This window comes from Carassius auratus, chromosome 2 (genome assembly GCF_003368295.1).
Source record: "Carassius auratus strain Wakin chromosome 2, ASM336829v1, whole genome shotgun sequence".
Classification (NCBI taxonomy): Eukaryota; Metazoa; Chordata; class Actinopteri; order Cypriniformes; family Cyprinidae; genus Carassius; species Carassius auratus.
Window position 1 is genome coordinate 18,078,746 of NC_039244.1, and position 17,853 is coordinate 18,096,598.

Sequence of the window (17,853 nt, forward strand, 5' to 3'; positions counted from 1 at the left end):
AGAACAAACTGAATCACATTGATCTTTTTGATTCCGCAGGTTTGCATAACTTTAGGCTATGTGTATACTGCAGGGTAAATACCACATTTATATTTCGTTCTCTCTGCACACACATAGCGACAGAATAAGAGAGAGAGAGCCCTAAAATTGTTGCTAAGCGACCTGACATCAGTTTTTCATTCTACAATCTTTCTGTTGCCCACGTGTGTGCGGGCTGTGTATAAAACCAATGAGAGCGGATCCACTCTGCCTTTGAGTGGATCCTGCTCGCAGGGCTCCTTTTTCAAAGAGCTGAAGAGAAATTGCGGCAGCCGTCTCCTCCAAATACAGATCTATCTGAAAAACTGCCTCAGTAGCAGGAAGTTAATGAAAAGACACCAGATTCTAATGGCGTGTTCTTAAAATTAATTGGATTGGTGGGCATGAGGATTTTGTCGCTGTCAGAAAGAAGAAATTTGGCTTTTTTTAATCTTATTTTAAGGTCTTTCCCAAGCCTAAAATTATGTTTCCGAGTGAAGACCGGAACTCAAGTGAGCTGCTGAACAGCTCCATAGGAAACTCCTCTATGGAGGATATGGAGGACGAGGAGCACCCTTTCCTGACGGATGCTTGGCTTGTGCCACTTTTCTTCTCTCTCATCATGCTAGTGGGGCTGATCGGAAACTCACTGGTGATCTATGTCATCTCCAAGCACAGACAGATGAGGACCGCCACTAACTTTTACATTGGTGAGTGGCAGACAATTTTTTATTCTGCACAAAACCTCTGAAACCTTTTCTCACATTAGACAAGTTCTAAGCACTTGCACTTTTAACATAAAACATTCTTAGCTTTCAAATAATATATTTAAGTATTTTTTTGTCAATGTATTTTCTCTCTCTATCTATCTCTCTCTAGTTTGTTATGAGATATCTTTGTTTCATTATTTTAATTGTTTTATTATCATTTTGGTTCTTTTTATTTTTTGTAAATGTTTTTTATGCTCAGACCAACAAAGCATTTTGAACTGCACCTTATATATTAAGCTGCAACAAATAAATTATTCTTATTTAAAGTATTATTTAAGTAGTTCATATGATTATTTAGTACTCTATCAGAAGTAAAGAAGCAAACTGGAGTTTGTGTTAGTATATTCGTGGTAAATGATTCATCATTAGTCACAGAATGATGTACTGTCATGTAACTGTAAGAATTATTGCATTCCCTCGAGGAACGCTTCACAGGAACCTCTTGAGCAAGATTGTGAGGTTAGAAAATACCTTAACATTGATGGATCTTGAGTGAAGTACTGATGAAAAAAGTCATTGCCACAATATGGCTATATGACCACAGCCTATATGTTGGCATTTTAGTAGTAGTAATTTTACTGTATTTGTACTTGTATTGAATTTTGGAAGGTAATAAAGTCAGATCATCCACAGTGGCTCAAATTGATTTTCAGTGTTGCTGTCAGAGCTTGCATTCAATTCACTGCATTTTCAATTCACATTTTCCACCACTTCTGTCTTCAACTATTTTTTGACTTCACAATATTTCAAGCATTGACAGAATCCCTGTATACCCCTAGGAGATAAAAGTAATATGAACAGTAGCACCTCACATTACACATTCACCTTTTCCATACCTTAACACATGCACTTAATTCCTCAGCTAACTTGGCTGCTACTGACATCATTTTCCTGCTGTGCTGTGTGCCATTCACTGCTACCCTCTACCCTCTGCCTGGCTGGATATTTGGGGACTTCATGTGTAAATTTGTCGCTTTTCTCCAACAGGTAAGCAGAGCACCTCAGGGAACAATACTCCACAAGACATATTGTTATAAATAAGCAATTTTTTTCGTTTCTGTAGTATAAATGTGTCTCTGCTGCGTCATCTCAGAATGTTTTTGATGACAGTGGCCATACCAAGAAAGTCACTATGAAATGAAAAGTAAGAGGAATAAATGTGTTAAGATCAATGCTGACAGGATTCTGGACTTCAGTATAGTACCCAAAACTGTCACCCAATAGCAATAAATGGATTTGTACACTGATTAAGACCTAATATATAGTTCCTATGCTCATAGAAAATCAGCTTAGGGCAGTGATGCCAGAATTGTGCACATTATGATTTCACAGGCAGATTATCAATTAATATAGACTTATTTTTGTGTGGTTCCATAATAATGTTATGACCTTAAAACACTTTACCACAGTGTTTGATTTGTAAGGTAATATATTTTGGCGTTTGCATCACATAGCAAGCTCCATATGTATGGCTTTTCTGATTAAGTAAATTTGCTTGATAGTTCATCAGGTACAATCAACAAATACGTTTTTCATTATCACCTTTGCTTTTGTTAACACTATCAGTTAGGTTTAGGGCAGTGTTTACTGTAGGTGGTAACTTATTTTGGAATGCATGAGAGCATTAAACTTAGTGCCACTTACTAGACATTTTATTGTACTCCAGTGATAGGTACAACCAACAGGTGTCATAATGTTGCCAGATTCATGTTTATCTATTTCAGATAAAACTGAACACACTTTTAGCACCCCTCACTGGACATTTCACATTAAAAATGTAGCAAACTGAGCAAAAAAACCCAGGAATGTAGGCTGGTGAAAGGGTAAATAAAAGAAAAAAGAAAGAGTATCTATCCTAAAATGCTATTAGGTGCTAAAACTATTTGTGACTGTCACAAGTTTACTTTTAATGCAAGTAACCAAAGCAAAATATTTGAATACTAGCCAATGAGGATGTGGGCTAAAAGTGCTGGTGCCCATAGTGTTTCAAGATAAGTAATGTCAGTAGTCTTGCGTAACCAGACCTTTAGACTGAAGGTCTGGAATTCATGGCAGGTTTCGGTGTCCAAGACATGTCAAACAACCAATCACAGTTCATTTCACAATAACAGACCAGTGTGTAAAACTCTTGGACATATTTTAAAGATTATATGCCGCAAACATTAAATATTTCACATACTTTTGAAAATCCAGCATTTAGTTGATCCTGATAAGCATTCGTCATCACAGTTGTAAACAAGATGGCTTTTTTCTTTCGTGAGGGGGTTTGGCGCCACGGTGTCTTTGTTTCCAGGTGGAACATTAAGAACACGACACACGTCTCACAGAAATCCTGTAGAATTCAACCAATACGATAACGACTTCAACACTCCTTAAGTGTTTCCACTTTTTTGTCCCTTATGCATCAGCTCTGATTAAATGATATTGAATATGATATATTTGTTATGAATATAAGATAGATATTGCCTAGTTAATTCGTTTCAATATAGCAAGCTACTTTCTATTAGCAAACTGTAGCATAGCTAACTACTTTTTCCAAAAGGGTAACAAGTTATGCTATAGTTTTTGTGATGGGTCCTCTTCAAAGAACGTACCAGTGTTATCCTTCGGTGCTCCTCCCGACGACTGGATGTCGATCACTGCATCGGAGGGAGAGCTCTCTGGAGAGGAAGATTCACCTGCGCTGCCGCCCTCCAGGATCGCATCACGGCACTCACAAGGTTCAAGTTACACAAGCCTGTCACCGAACCTTCACCATGTGTTCAGACCTTGTGTTTCTCCAGGCAAGAGTGCCAACAGAACAGAACAGAACATTCAGCCACCTCCTCCTTTGGAGTCAGAAAATTCTGAGGTCACTCCGTGCCATTCACATTCTGGGTCTGCCCAACTGTACAGCCAACGAGCTGTCACGAGCTACGCTCCCAGGAGAATGGAGACTCAGGTAGACCCGTTTGCCTCTCCAGAAACCTCTCACTGCCAGTTGTTCTACATGGAGGAGCAGGTCCTGCTTGTGGCACTGTATTGGCTAACTCGCACCTGGTTCCCCGATCTAATGCTCCTTGTGAAAGCCCCTCTTTGACAGATACCTCTGAGGAAGGATCTACTGACTCAGAGATGGGATACCCTGTGGCACCTGCGTCCAGACCTCTGGAAATGAATCTGATCCCTGGACTGGACACAGAGTTTCTAGGTGGTCTACTCCAAGAGGTTGCTGACGCCATCACTTTGGCAAGAGCACTGTCTACAAGACACGCTTACACCTTGAAGTGGAAGCTGTTCATCAAGTGGTTTTCGTTTTGCAGAGAAGACCCCAGAGATGCCTGATCAGAGTTGTACTTTCCTTTTTGCAGCAAGGGTTGGAGCGAAGGCTGTCTCTCTCCACATTAAGGGGGGGGGGGGGGGGGGTGCTATTTCATGCATACTGAGTTTTATACACTGTTAAAGAGTTGGATCCCCATGCTAAACATGGACAAAGTTTCAAAAATTAAGTTGTACGTTTGAAGGAGTATTTTTTGTTCCAAAAATACTCCTTGCGGTTTGTCACAAGTTTCGGAAAGTTTTTTTCGAGTATGGCTCTGTGTGATGTTAGATGGAGCGGAATTTCCTTATATGGGTCCTGAGGGCACGTCTGCCGGAAGAGCGCGCGCTCCCGTAGAGCAGAGCACTGAGAGCACAGACATTCACTGATCAGAGCGAGAGACCGAAATGTCACAAAAGAAAAACAGCATTAAGGGACCAGTGGATGGAGTTTATTTTTACAGAGCATCAACGGAGTTGTGCAAGTGTTTTTGTTTGTTCCCTTCATTTCGAAGATGCTTGTTTTACAAACAAGGCCCAGTTTGATGCCGGATTGGCATATCGTTTATTTCTTAAGGATAATGCAGTCCCAACGAAAAAGGGTCACGATCGTGTGTTGGAACCGCATGTGGTGAGTAAAACTGCTTCAAATATCTCTGTGTTGTTAACTTAGCTATCGGCGCGTAAGCACATCAAGTAAACAACATGTGATGTTGTCATCAAACTGCACTTTCCACATGTACACCTTAAAAAAAAAAAGAAAAGAAAAAAAGACGACATAAAGTGGAACTTAGTCATTTTCCAAAACCGCTAAGCAAATATATATATAGTTTCAATACATACTTCATAGAGACGTCCTGCTGTAGTCGTTGCTGCTGCTGCTCTTGTTAAATTTCAGCCTCTGGATCTGTTTCTGGATCATAAATATACGACTGAATCTGACTGTTAGCCATGGTTTGTTTTGGATGATGTTTTTTTTTTCCTCACGGTAATGTCACAGTTTCCACATGCTCTCAACGCAAAAGCCTACTCGCGCTCGTGATTCTTTAGCTCCGCCCACACGTCACGCCTCCAGTCGATCGGGTTTTTCCGGGAAAAAACGGTACAGACTATCTTTCTCTTATGAATATAATAAAACTGAAGTCTTTTTGGAGTTATGAAGGATACAGTACTACTCTATAGGTACTCAAGATTAACAGGATATTGAGTGAAAACGAGCATGTCAACCCCCCTTTAAGTCTTTGTGCTGCGATTACTGCAAACCATGACCCCGTGGAGGGGAAGTCGGTAGGGAGGTGTGACCTGGTCATCAGGTTCCTTAGAGGGGAGAGAAGGTAAAATCCTACCTGGCCCTCCTCCACAACCTTTTGGTGATCAAAAAACTATATCAGGGCCCATTTGAGCCTTTGCAGTCTGTTGAGCTGAAGTGTGTCACGCTGTCAGTCTCTGTTTTCCTGGGTGTTCCCTAGTGAGCTCACTTCTCCTTAGCAGTGTTGGGTATAGTTACTTTGGAAAGTAGTTAGTTAGGTTACAACGTTACCATCAATTAAAAGTAATCAGTTATGATACAGCGTTACCTATTCATAAAAGTAACGCGTTAGAGTACTCATGCGTTACCAAAAATTAAAAGCAGTTCGCAGCGGCTCACACATGACAGACACAGCCCCGGCCCCTTTAAATGCACCTAGAAGTCGTGACTCCCGACAATGAATAACGTCAGTCATCCGACTAAATTAACACTGCAGGATAACAATAACAGGAAAGACAGTCAGCAATAGGCTATTCCACATGGCGTTTTATTTATTTATTATCACAGAACATATTATTAATCAAAATTCGCACCTAACGTTACCCAGCCCGGGTAGCCTAGGCTACTGTATATTATGAGCACCACAAGATAACTCCTGATTTTTCTTTAACTTTAAATAATGCAGTTATCAAAGTACAAGTATGCTTACTTGTAAACACAACCTTAAACAGGCTTGCAGATTTAAATCCATTTAGAAATGATGAACAACCAGCCAGCCAACGATCTAACAGAAATTAACAGCTGCCTGTCAAACAAAAATGATAACAAACTGAATTAAATCCTTCACTGCCACACAGGCAAATGACAAATCGCTTAATAGCCGAACTAATTATTATTAGTGTCACTCACAGTCACAAGCCTAAATTCGCTTTAACACAGTCCTCTTACATTTACTCTTCAAAGTAGTGATTAAAACGTAGCGTTAAATTTGAGGTAGAATTTTTGGCGGTCGACAGAAGCTTTTCACCAAAGCAGAGTGTGCATTTTACCGTTATGTTCTTTTCTTTTTCGTTGACAAATTTAAAATAATGTGCGTACTTCCATAAACCAAACACTGTCCTCTCTGCCATCTTGCCGGGAGTTCAAAAAAAAAAAAAAAAAAAAAAAACCCCACACACACAGGGTCAGGCGCAGGGCACAGACGCATCACAGCCATTGACTTTACGATCACAGACACAGAGCTTCGGCTCCGCTGATACATCCGCAGGTGGCACAGTAGACCTAGGACTACTGTCTGACAAAAAGCAGGCTGCAGTCGGGATTTTCCTTTCCTTAAAATAACGGATTACTTTTTTTAAAAAAAATAACGAAGTTACTGATTACTTACGCACGGAACTAACGCGTTAAGTTACAAATTTCAGGAAAAAAGTAATTAGAGTACTCTAACGCGTTACTTTGTAACGCGTTACCCACAACACTGCTCCTTCACCATAGGCACTTAAATTCCTCTAGTCTGGTTCTGTCTTCACAGTAATTGCACTCCAATTAAATCGCACAGGTGCTGACAATCCTTTGTCATTAGTCTATGTATAGCTGTCTTTCTCTGTCATCTGTATGGAGTCCTTACCCTATGTGTCTATGCTCTCGTCTCCCGAGACTTCACCTACCTTCTCATTCCTCCGAGTTCCCGTTTTCATCGGGTTCCCTTTTTGGTTTTGTTTGTCTCTCAAGACTGTTTATTTTGTATTTTTCCTTCTGTTTAATAAACCCATACCTTGCTATTGGATCCTACCCTCTCCTTGTGTTTTTCCCAAACCCAACCGTCACAAAGTGTCTATCAACACACATGTTTTCCTCTAGACGTTTGTTTGTGATTGTTTAATTATTGAATTTATATATTTTGAAAATAAATTGGCTTATGGTTGAAAAATTGGGTTTGGTCTCTTTTGTGTTTATGCTATGGTTTACAAGCCAGCCGTAACACCTCGTTGACAGATATTAGTAGAGCTGCGGGCTGGGCGACCCCAAACACGTTCGCTAGATTCTATAGCCTTCGTGTGGAGGCGGTATCCTCCTGCGTTCTCACTTCAAATGAATAGAAGCGCAGAAAGGACCAAGTTTATGGTCGGCAGACTTTCTACCTTTTTCCAAGAGGTTTACAATCACCTCTGTTCTTCCATATGCATGTAAACGCTTGTTCATATGTGTAAGTACTTCCGAAACCTCCTTTGTGAAGGGGCTTCTTCAATGTTCATGTTCAATGTGGAATGGTTATGTTTTCCCAGTGTTATCCAATCTCACTGAAAGGGTAGTGCTACAACCAGAGTGACTGATTTTCTTGATGCATGTCCCAGTCTACACCAAAAAGGGGCACAGGAGACTTGCACAGGACACTGGAAGGGGCAGCATCCATGGTGCTTTGGTCGGGATCCCAATTCGTTGGGAAACTAATGTGATTTTGAGAGTGACTGACTGAAAGGTAACTTCTTGGATACATAGGGTACAGACCAAAAGTTTGGAGACCTTCTCATTCAAAAAGTTTTGTTTATTTTCATGACTATGAAAATTGTTGATTCACACTGAAGGCATCAAAACTATGAATTAACACACATGGAATTATATGTGGAATTATATACATAACAAAAAAGTGTGAAACAACTGAAAATATGTCATATTCTAGGTTCTTCAAAGTAGCCACCTTTTCCTTTGATTACTGCTTTGCACACTTGGCATTCTCTTGATGAGCTTCAAGAGGTAGTCACCTGAAATGGTCTTCCAACAGTCTTGAAGGAGTTCCCCGAGAGATGCTTAACACTTGTTGGCACCTTTTGCCTTCTGTCTGCAGTCCGGCTCACCCCTAAACCATCTCGATTGGGTTCAGGTCCGGTGACTGTGGAGGCCAGGTCATCTGGCGCAGCACCCCATCACTCTCCTTCTTGGTCAAATAGCCCTTGATGCTTTCAGCGTGACTCTACAATTTTCATAGTCATGAAAATAAAGAAAACTCTTTGAATGAGAAGGTGTGTCCAAACTTTTAGTCTGTACTGTATGTAACCATCGTTTCCTGAAAGAGGAAAAGGAGACATCACGTCCCGTCGCCACGGCTGCTGTACCACCACTGTGTGACCGGTTCACTGGGTCAGCTCCTCAGGGAAAAACCTGGTATGCATTGCACCAGCTGCCTTTTTATGCTCATGCTGTGATCAGCAGCAGCTGGATGCAATCTTCGCATGCCAATGTCCAATAGCTTGTTTGGTTTACACTCAAAGTAGATTGGTCTCTCGAAGCTAGATCACAATTCGTCAGTCACCGATGTGATGTCTTCATTCTGTCCTTCAAGGAATGAGGGTTACACATGTAACCGAGACGTTAATCGTTTCAGCTGTACTTTGAAGTAAATTCACTTAAATAAGCAAAGTTGCAGTGCTTGTAACTAAATGAATTGCTGGTTATGTACATGGAAATGAAAAGTTCTGCTGCTAATTTACAAGTCTTTCTTCATAGCTGTGTTTAATTACTCAACGAACGAACATCTTACACAAACATCAAATAGTCCCTGTGGGAGGAATAACTGCATAAATTCAGTTGTGGGTTTGAATTTTCCTAATCCTATATTCTTTGTACAGGTTTGGTCCAAAGCTCTGTGAATCATATCTTTTCAGACACACAGGCCTTCTCAGATTGAGGCTAAGCACACATTTTTTTGCTGTTGTTTTGTTTAATCATTAGATACCTTGCACAAAAGATGATGGGATGGAACAGCTCTTTGTTCACACCTGTTGCATCTAAGAGCTAAAGCCTCTCCTCTTACCTGATTCTTTTAATTTAAGATGAGCAATCAGGCACTTCAGTTCAATTAATTCACCAGACAAAACCACGAGTGAATGGGGCTGGGTTTTTTTTATGTGCATGTCTAGAATTAATTCAAAAGACGATGAACTAAAGACTGGCCTGTACTGAAAGCATTATTTGGCTGTGTTTTTGATGTTCTACCACGTAGTTGTTAGATGAGTTAAATCAAATTTTTATGTTTACTCTAGTGCTCTGGAGTGCATCTGTCTTGCATGTACTGATAATGATATGAACACATGATAACAAAGGGTTTGGCAATGTGTAGGTGACCGTACAGGCAACATGCATCACTCTTACGGCAATGAGTGGAGATCGTTGCTATGTGACAGTGTATCCTCTGAAATCCCTGCACCATCGAACCCCTCGTGTCGCAATGATTGTTAGCATCTGTATCTGGATCGGTAAGTAATTTAGTACAATTATCAACCAAAAAATTCAAAAAAGGTGACAACTGCCCTATGTATACATATAACAAACACTAGGATGTATTCTCTTTATAACTGCAATAATTAGTTCACTTTATTAAACATAAATACATCCTAATTTTAAAACTTAATCTGTCACCTGTTGTTGATTACCAGAGAAAATAAATTCAATGTACTCTTTAGTTTAAAAAACCAACACATTTCAGGGCTGTATACACAGAACATATTTATGTATTTCAAAATGTTTCTCCAGAGTTTTTATTTTTATTTTTTATTAACACATAAACATGATGAATGCTAGATAAAACGCATTTGTAGATTTACTTAAAAAAAAATGCAAGTTTGTTCTATGTGATAGGCCTAATAGTAATTCAAATATAAATATATGGGGAAAGTTTACATTAAAACATTAAAAGTGTGATGGGGCCATTCAAATACTGTAGAACACGTTCTTTATCTGAGACAAAATCATTGAAAAAAGAGTGCAGTCGTGAGAAAGGTTTTTCAAAATTCTTTGACACAGTGTTTCAAAACATGGCACTCATGCACAAAATGCAGTCAGACATGGTACAACTGTCAACTGTCCATAACGTATGTTTACATACAAAAAAATAAATAAAAAAATGAAAACCAGAGAAACAAGACTAGGCAAATGCATCTTGTGTAAATCAGCCCATACTGTACAATCTCTTTATCCTTTGTAATGTTTTTTTTTTTCCTCATCTGTGAGTGAATATTCTATGTGAATACTATCTCTGATCTCATTAGTATTCATATTAGTTTACACACACATGCACACACACAGTTCTATTTTGTTACCTTTTTTTTTAGAAGTAATGTTAATGCAAAAATTCATGTTTCACACTTTCATGTAAGTGCATAACAAAGTCCCTATGCATTTAACCCAGAATACTTCTATACATTTTAAAATGTTTAAAAGTGAAGCAATACAATTCTCATCTTCTCCTTTCTTATGCATCAAGGTTCCTTTATCCTTTCCATACCAATCTTCCTGTACCAGAGGCTTGAGGATGGCTATTGGTATGGACCAAGAAAATACTGCATGGAGAGGTTTCCATCAAAGACTCACGAGAAAGCTTTCATCCTCTATCAGTTCTTAGCCGTATATCTACTGCCTGTCATTACCATCTCCTTTTGTTATTCCTTCATGCTGAAAAGAGTGGGACAAGCCTCTGTGGAACCAGTGGATAACAACCATCAGGTATGATCATGGGTAACAACCATCAGTGATGACACTTCACTAAATGGATATGAAAGGCTATATGTGCTTTGATTTATTATCCTGGTGTATATCCTCTCAAGAGGTTGTGAAACATCATGGTTTCTTTTCTTGTCTTCAAAAGTAAAGAAATGAAGTAGTTGTAACCTTTATTTAACAAGGTAAAATAAAAATCTTTTAAGGACAAACTAACATATATTGTGCAATGTAAAAATAAATAAATAACTTGACTTTGTACATGTTAAATTTAAAAGTTAATCAAATTAACTATTTCCATATAAAAATATTCTTAGTAAAAAAGTTGAGTATTTATTCCTTACTTATAAGTAGATAATTTAATGACAACGAATATATATTCTGCATTGTAAAAATAAATAAATAACTTGACGTTGTACATGTTGCATTTAAAAGTTAATAAAATTAACTATTTCCATATAAAAATTTTCTTAGTTAAAAAGTTGAGTATTTATTCCTTACTTATAAGTAGATCATTTTCACAGCAAAAACAACATTAAGTCATCAGATGAAGGTGTGGTCCAGTTTCACATAGGTGGTGTCCGAAACCTAAAGTCATGACTTCATAGGCAAGATTTTTGTGTATTAAGGTTCCCTGTAAAGAAATTAGATACAAAAATATGAAATCCAACATTTGGTAATTACACAGAATAGTGCAAAATTTAGAAGCAATTTTTATAGGCCAGTCATTTTTGACTGGAAACACCACAAGTGCAACAAGTGAAGTTATTATACCTTGCATAAGCAAAACAGTAAGTCTTAGTCCATTGCAATAACATGAACTTTTCAAAGAAAAGAAAATCCTGTCTAGTTCAAAAAGATTGCAACACAACAGGGTAAAATGAGCTTTGGAAATTAACAAGCAGCATGTAATGAATTATTTTTTTGATAGAAATTGAATCTTATGTTGAAATAAACAGACATTTGTTTAAATAGAATATTCTAGATATACTTTCACTCCTTCAGATACTGCTTTATTCTTTTCACCAACTGCTGAACTGCTCAAATGCTGCCGATAAAAAACAAAGAGATTGAGCTGAACATATTAGTTGATGCTTTGCATACATTAGGTTCAGAATTGCCTTGGACACCTCAGACAGCTGTAACATTTAAATCTGATTTTGGCCCCCTTTTTTGACAGATTTGTGACAGGGTTTAGGTTCACACTTCTGCATCGCGATATTTAAGCAGTGGCACAGTGCTTTTATTAGGCTGAGATTTGCAGTATTTACCGATATTTTGCACAGTCATTTTTTATCTTTGACAAGAAAACCAGTCCCTGATAAAGAAAAGCCACCTCACAGCTTGATTTTGCCACTACCACACTTCCCTGTAAATATAGCAACTGTCTGATACATGGCCAGTGTTAGCTTTGCCACACATTCACTTTGAATTCCAGCCTAAAAGCTCCTAAAAGCTCTTTCTTATCTGAGGTCTTCTCCAACATCTGAGGTGATCTCTCTCTCACTCAGAGTTCCTGAGTCACCATACTGCTTTTTATTTTCCTGCAGATGTTTAAACAGTCTTACAGTTCTTGCTTTCTTGTAGTGAGATTTGAGGAATGAGGGAACTGTGGAGTTCTTGTGTGATTATGGCATTTATCTCCGTATACCTGTAATTGAACAAAAAGTGCTCACTGTGGAATCACATTTAGATTTTGTTTGTACCCTTTATCTAATTAATGCTTTTATTCTTCTTCGCCACTATATCTTCAATGTTAATTATTTGCAATGGTCTTTATTGTTCATTTTCAACAAAAACAGATTCACAACATGAATAATTGAGCTGTGGGATCTTAATCTAGAAAATATGCTGTCTTTATTATCTGGGTATAGTTACAACAGCACATTACGGTTTTGTGTTATATGAATATTTAAGGGTCAGTGATAAGGATATCTAAATTATGAAATATATTTTTTGTATTAATGTTGTTTTCATTAAAATAAATAAATAAATAAAATAACAATGGTGAAACCATCAGGCTGAAAATACTTTTCTCTACACTTTCAATACTTGTGTATATCTTAATATTTTAATCATTATATATAAATATGTAACAGAATTGTATTATAGAAAAAATATGAATAAAAGATTACGCAACTACCCATACCAACATTACTTTTTATGAGACTTTCAATTGCAGTATACCTAGACTTTTTTTTTTTTTACTTTAACTTTAAACCCCATCAAAACTATCAAAGATCATTTTAATTTAGAAACTGAAAAGGTTTCTCATCTTTCTCATCATTTCAGTAAATTAAAATCCACAAAGAACTGCATTTCAATATATAACTTCATTAGAAAGACTTGAACTCTGAATACTTTTGTAGAGCCCTTTCACTAAGTGTATAATAAAAATACGTAGATTTTTCTTTAAAATGTCATTGATCTATTTTTTTTTTCACATATCAGTCACATTTGCCTGCTATAATCTTATCAAAACCTTGTTTATTTCAGGTCCACCTGCTCTCCGAAAGAACAATCTCCATTAGGAGTAAGATTTCCAAAATGGTTGTGGTCATTGTTGTTCTCTTCACCATCTGCTGGGGTCCCATTCAGATCTTTGTCCTGTTCCAATCTTTCTATCCCAACTTCAAGGCCAACTACGCAACATATAAGATCAAGACGTGGGCTAACTGCATGTCCTATGCCAACTCCTCTATCAACCCTATTGTCTACGGATTTATGGGCGCCAGCTTCCGCAAGTCCTTCAGGAAGACCTTCCCCTTCCTCTTCAGACACAAAGTGAGAGACAGCAGTGTTGCCTCTCGCACGGCCAATGCAGAAATAAAGTTTGTAGCAACAGAGGAGAGCAACACTGAGAGGAAATGAGAGCAGATGACAACTAAACCATTAATTCATGCCAACTGTCTAGTCACTGAGGTGCAGGCTTCCCTCCTAAATAGGGGTTATATTCAGTTCGCTGAGTTGTGAAAATTTTGAATGTGGTGCAAAAGGCCATTTAAAAGGCAAAGAATTGCAGTTATATTTACAGCTGGAGTTAAATAGTATTATTATTTCCAACTTCTAAACCCAAAGGTTCAACTCTTATTGCTTACCCTGCCGTGCTACGAGAGCTTGCCTTTTTAAAAGCTGAATGGAAAGCTCATTTTACAGGGATTTAGTTTGCGGATGGGGAACCAAACGGATGTTCTGCCAGTGGAGATGTGTAGGAGCTTGCCTGAGAGGATGTTGACTAAATCAAACATGGCAACTGTTGACTCATCTATTGTGTTTGACATATACACGACACCTCCCTGTGCACACTTCCTCATGAAACACCACTCCAAACTGCTCTCCATCAGTTATATATTCTGAACATCCAACGACATGGCTCAACCTGAAGAGGTGTATTTGCAAGGTATAGGCTCTCTCAAAGCACACCCCTTCTGAAGACAGAACAAATGTTGTTCATAGTACGGGATAACATATTATGCTGCACTTGCCAGTAAGACTATTGAGATATCATAGGATAAACACTAATGATTAACAAATAACCATATACCAAATACACTTTTTCAAGGTGCAAATCACCCAGAGGTTTTTTTTTTTTTTACCCGAGGAGCTCATTTATAGAATACTGTGGTCATGCACAAGTTGCCACTAAAAATGCTGGATGTTTGCGTTCAAACATGTCCATCTAGAGCATTTTTACTCAGAAAAGCAAATGAAAAAGAAGCGCATTGGAATGCAATAAGTTTGTGTGTGTGTGTGTGTGTGTGTGTGTGAACAGCCTCCAAGTTGTCTATATCTTATATCTTAAAATGCTAAAAGCAGTGGTCAAAGGTGTTTGTCTGAGGGGTGTTTTTAAAATAGAAAGCATTTTTTTGTTGTTGAAAAATACAAAATACAATTTTCACTTTTTAATGAGCGCGATGGTGAAACAATGTCCTAACAAGTTTACAAGTAACAAAATTAAATAAGAAAGAACAGTGAAATGCAAAAACGGCCCCTAAGTTGCCTGTCTCTTAAAAACATAGAAAAGCAGTGCAACAAAATGGTCAATGGGGTTTTTCTAAGGGGCAGTTCACAAAGAACAAGTTTTTGTGTTGAAAAATGCAAGATGCAAGCAGTGGAATAATAATAAAAAAAAACAATAAGTAAATAAAAACAAGGTCTCCAAATGCATTTTTTAAAAGTATTGAGCACCATATTTTTAAATGCTATGGTGCTAAATAGTGCAAAAGTTGCCAGATGTGGACATTTGGTTAAACACATACATCTAGTGCATGTTTACATAGAAAAGTAGGAAAGTAAAATGCAAAAATGTGTTCTGTTAAAATGTCCCTATAAGCTTCTGTACCTTGACCCTTGAGGACATCTAAACAAAATGCTGACAAAAACAATGGTCAAAGACTCTATGTTTACATTGATTAACAGGCAGCCACAGTGGAGTGCAAAACAACATTGTGCGTGAACTGGGCCTACATATTCAGTGTTCTAAATTTTAATCAATAACATCCTCAAATGCTTTCCAAATATGCCCTTTCATTATGATGTAATGGTTTTTTTCATGCACAAATGAGAATAACAACACTTTTACAGGGTATAATTTATTTACCATGATAAGTGAGAAGGAATTCAAAGGAAATTAAGTGTGATTTGTTTTGCTAGTATGTGCTCCCACAAAGCTTGCTTAATTACTTTCATCCTAAGCAGAAATAGATGTCTTATCATTAGCATTTGTGAAATGTTTTGACAAGCCGAGCTACTGTAAAAGCTTTTCTTGAAGTGCTGTCGGTTTAACCTCGGCATTAATAAATAATTCAGTATCCTTAAAGCATGGTCCTGTAAATGCCTTAATGAATTCAAATCTGACTGGACTTGAGTAGCTTTGTTTGCCTACTTTATTTCCATATTTTTTGTCTTGCTTAGGAAGGATTGATTGATTTCTGGTTTTGTAAAATACAAACAACAAGAAGAGACTAAACAGGTTTCTGTCTAAAATGTTCAGAGTATATTGATTAATCATATCTAATAAATTCCAGTGCATATACCATCTGCATTTAGAAATGTTTTTATCTACAAATGTGAGTTTTCAAATGGATCATCATCAGAATATATGTGTAGTGTTAACCATGTGAATGTGGAATTGTGTAAATAAATTTGCCAAATCTATGAATAATTTGTCATCTTGTTCCAGTGACATCAGGCAGATGTTTGATATTCATTGCATAATGCGTCTTTAATTACCATGCAGAGTGTATTGCTCTGAGAAACGACAAGGCAAAATCAAGCAGTTGGACTGACCCATGATGCCACCTACACAGACAGCCAATTATTATCTTGATCAGTGGAAAAGGGGCAAGAAGTGCGTAATCAGTCCTGCTATTTCAAAGGGCTAAGCTAGCATCTGTCCTCTTCTTGGCCTAAGGTCAGTAACAGAGGCACTGCAATAGTTAAATTAATTTTAAAACTCTGAGATACAATGAGTCACTCTATTCATTATAATACACTCATAAAGAAACTATTTGTTTTATGTCTGCTTAGGAGCCTGGGGAAGATTGTGACACTTTTAGCTAATTTATTCAGAATATAATTACCCTAAACCATTGAAATTTGGCCTCAGACATCTTTAAAATGTCAGCAACAGTTTTCAGTGTCAATTAAATTTATAATTGAATCAAGTTGAATACAATTAAACTAGAAGTACACAAAGGTACATGTTACATTCCTAACACAGACTCTGTAAAACTGACAGTGGTATGATATAAATGCAACAATCAATGAAAATGGTTTATTATATTATATTATATTATATTATATTATATTATATTATATTATATTATATTACAATATATTATATTATATTATATTATATTATATTATATTATATTATATTATTACATTACATTAGTATAAACATAAAAACATCATCAAACATTAGACATAACAAAATATATGAAAGACTACATGGAATATATAATTTAATAAACTTAAAAAAAACACTTTGAAAATGGGTAAGATTTTTGGAACAAAATAACTGTACATCATATAATATAAATTAATTTTCCACATTCATTGTAGCAAATAACAAAGAAAACAACATGTATATATATATCGTAAATGAAAAAATATATATATATAATTTTTTCATTTAAAATTTTATTTATTTTTTCTTTAGATGATCAGGTGTTGATCATTACTAAAACTAAGCATTATCTTGAGAGGAGGCAGATGTCACATTTACTGAAAGCCACAATTATCCCTGCCTTCCCTTATATGCATTGTTTTTATGTAATACATAATGAGTTTGTCCACTTACACAGGGGTACACACTTATTTGAAATGTTCTTTTTTCAAAGCATACATTCAGAGATTCAACATCTCGAAGGGCACAGAGAGACTGCCTCTGAAATCACTCTCCAGTGCACTCACTTGTCACTGAAGTGTGTGTTTGAGTGTGTTTGGAATTTGCTGTTGATTCATTTTCACTGCAGAAGAACTGAAAATATATTGCTTGCAGAGAAAACTATGGCTCTGCTCAGAAAATATTGCTTGCAAAGGTTTTTTTTGTTTGTTTTGGTTTTTTTTTCACACCGTATTTCCACAAAATTTATAAAGACTAATTACATTTTTTATTATTAAATCATTAATTATTATTACTGAATAAATGTAGAAATAATACTAGATTTCCACATCAATTCTTCTACTCAACACCACTGTCAGAAGTGTCCAGGTTTCAATCTCCCAAAACCTGTGGGAGACTTATATTGATGTACATAGAAAGCCTCAATATTGCATGTACTCCCTTCAGCAGCTGAGGAAGTTAAACCTGCCACTGGAGCTTCTGATACAGTTCTACACAGCAGGCACTGAGTCTGTGCACGTCTATAGCTGTCTCGTTTGTCTCAACAACCAAATCAGACAAAAATAGGCTATTACAGACAGTCAAGACGACTGAGAAAAAGATCATTAATGCATCCCGCCTGTCCTCTTTCTCTTCCAGAGTGAGAAAATGCTCTCTTCTCTTAAAAATCATCTCTT

The 17,853-nt window shown here is 37.1% G+C and overlaps 1 protein-coding gene across 1 annotated transcript; it reads left to right on the forward strand.

Moving 5' to 3' along the window:
• Positions 1–269: 269 nt before the first annotated feature.
• Positions 270–14,722, forward strand: LOC113118785 (G-protein coupled receptor 54-like). The gene is made up of 5 exons (XM_026288202.1): positions 270–728; positions 1,651–1,775; positions 9,452–9,587; positions 10,595–10,833; positions 13,324–14,722. Exons 1-5 carry the CDS (start codon positions 503–505, stop codon positions 13,696–13,698), a joined length of 1,101 nt encoding a protein of 366 aa, XP_026143987.1. The 5' UTR covers positions 270–502; the 3' UTR covers positions 13,699–14,722.
• Positions 14,723–17,853: the final 3,131 nt, after the last annotated feature.

Bases quoted from the DNA above. Each gene is read 5' to 3' on its own strand.
- LOC113118785 (XM_026288202.1), top strand. From the start codon at position 503: ATGTTTCCGAGTGAAGACCGGAACTCAAGTGAGCTGCTGAACAGCTCC. The intron at 729-1,650 runs GTGAGTGGCAGA...TTAATTCCTCAG, and splicing joins CGCCACTAACTTTTACATTG to CTAACTTGGCTGCTACTGAC. The intron at 1,776-9,451 runs GTAAGCAGAGCA...GGCAATGTGTAG, and splicing joins TTGTCGCTTTTCTCCAACAG to GTGACCGTACAGGCAACATG.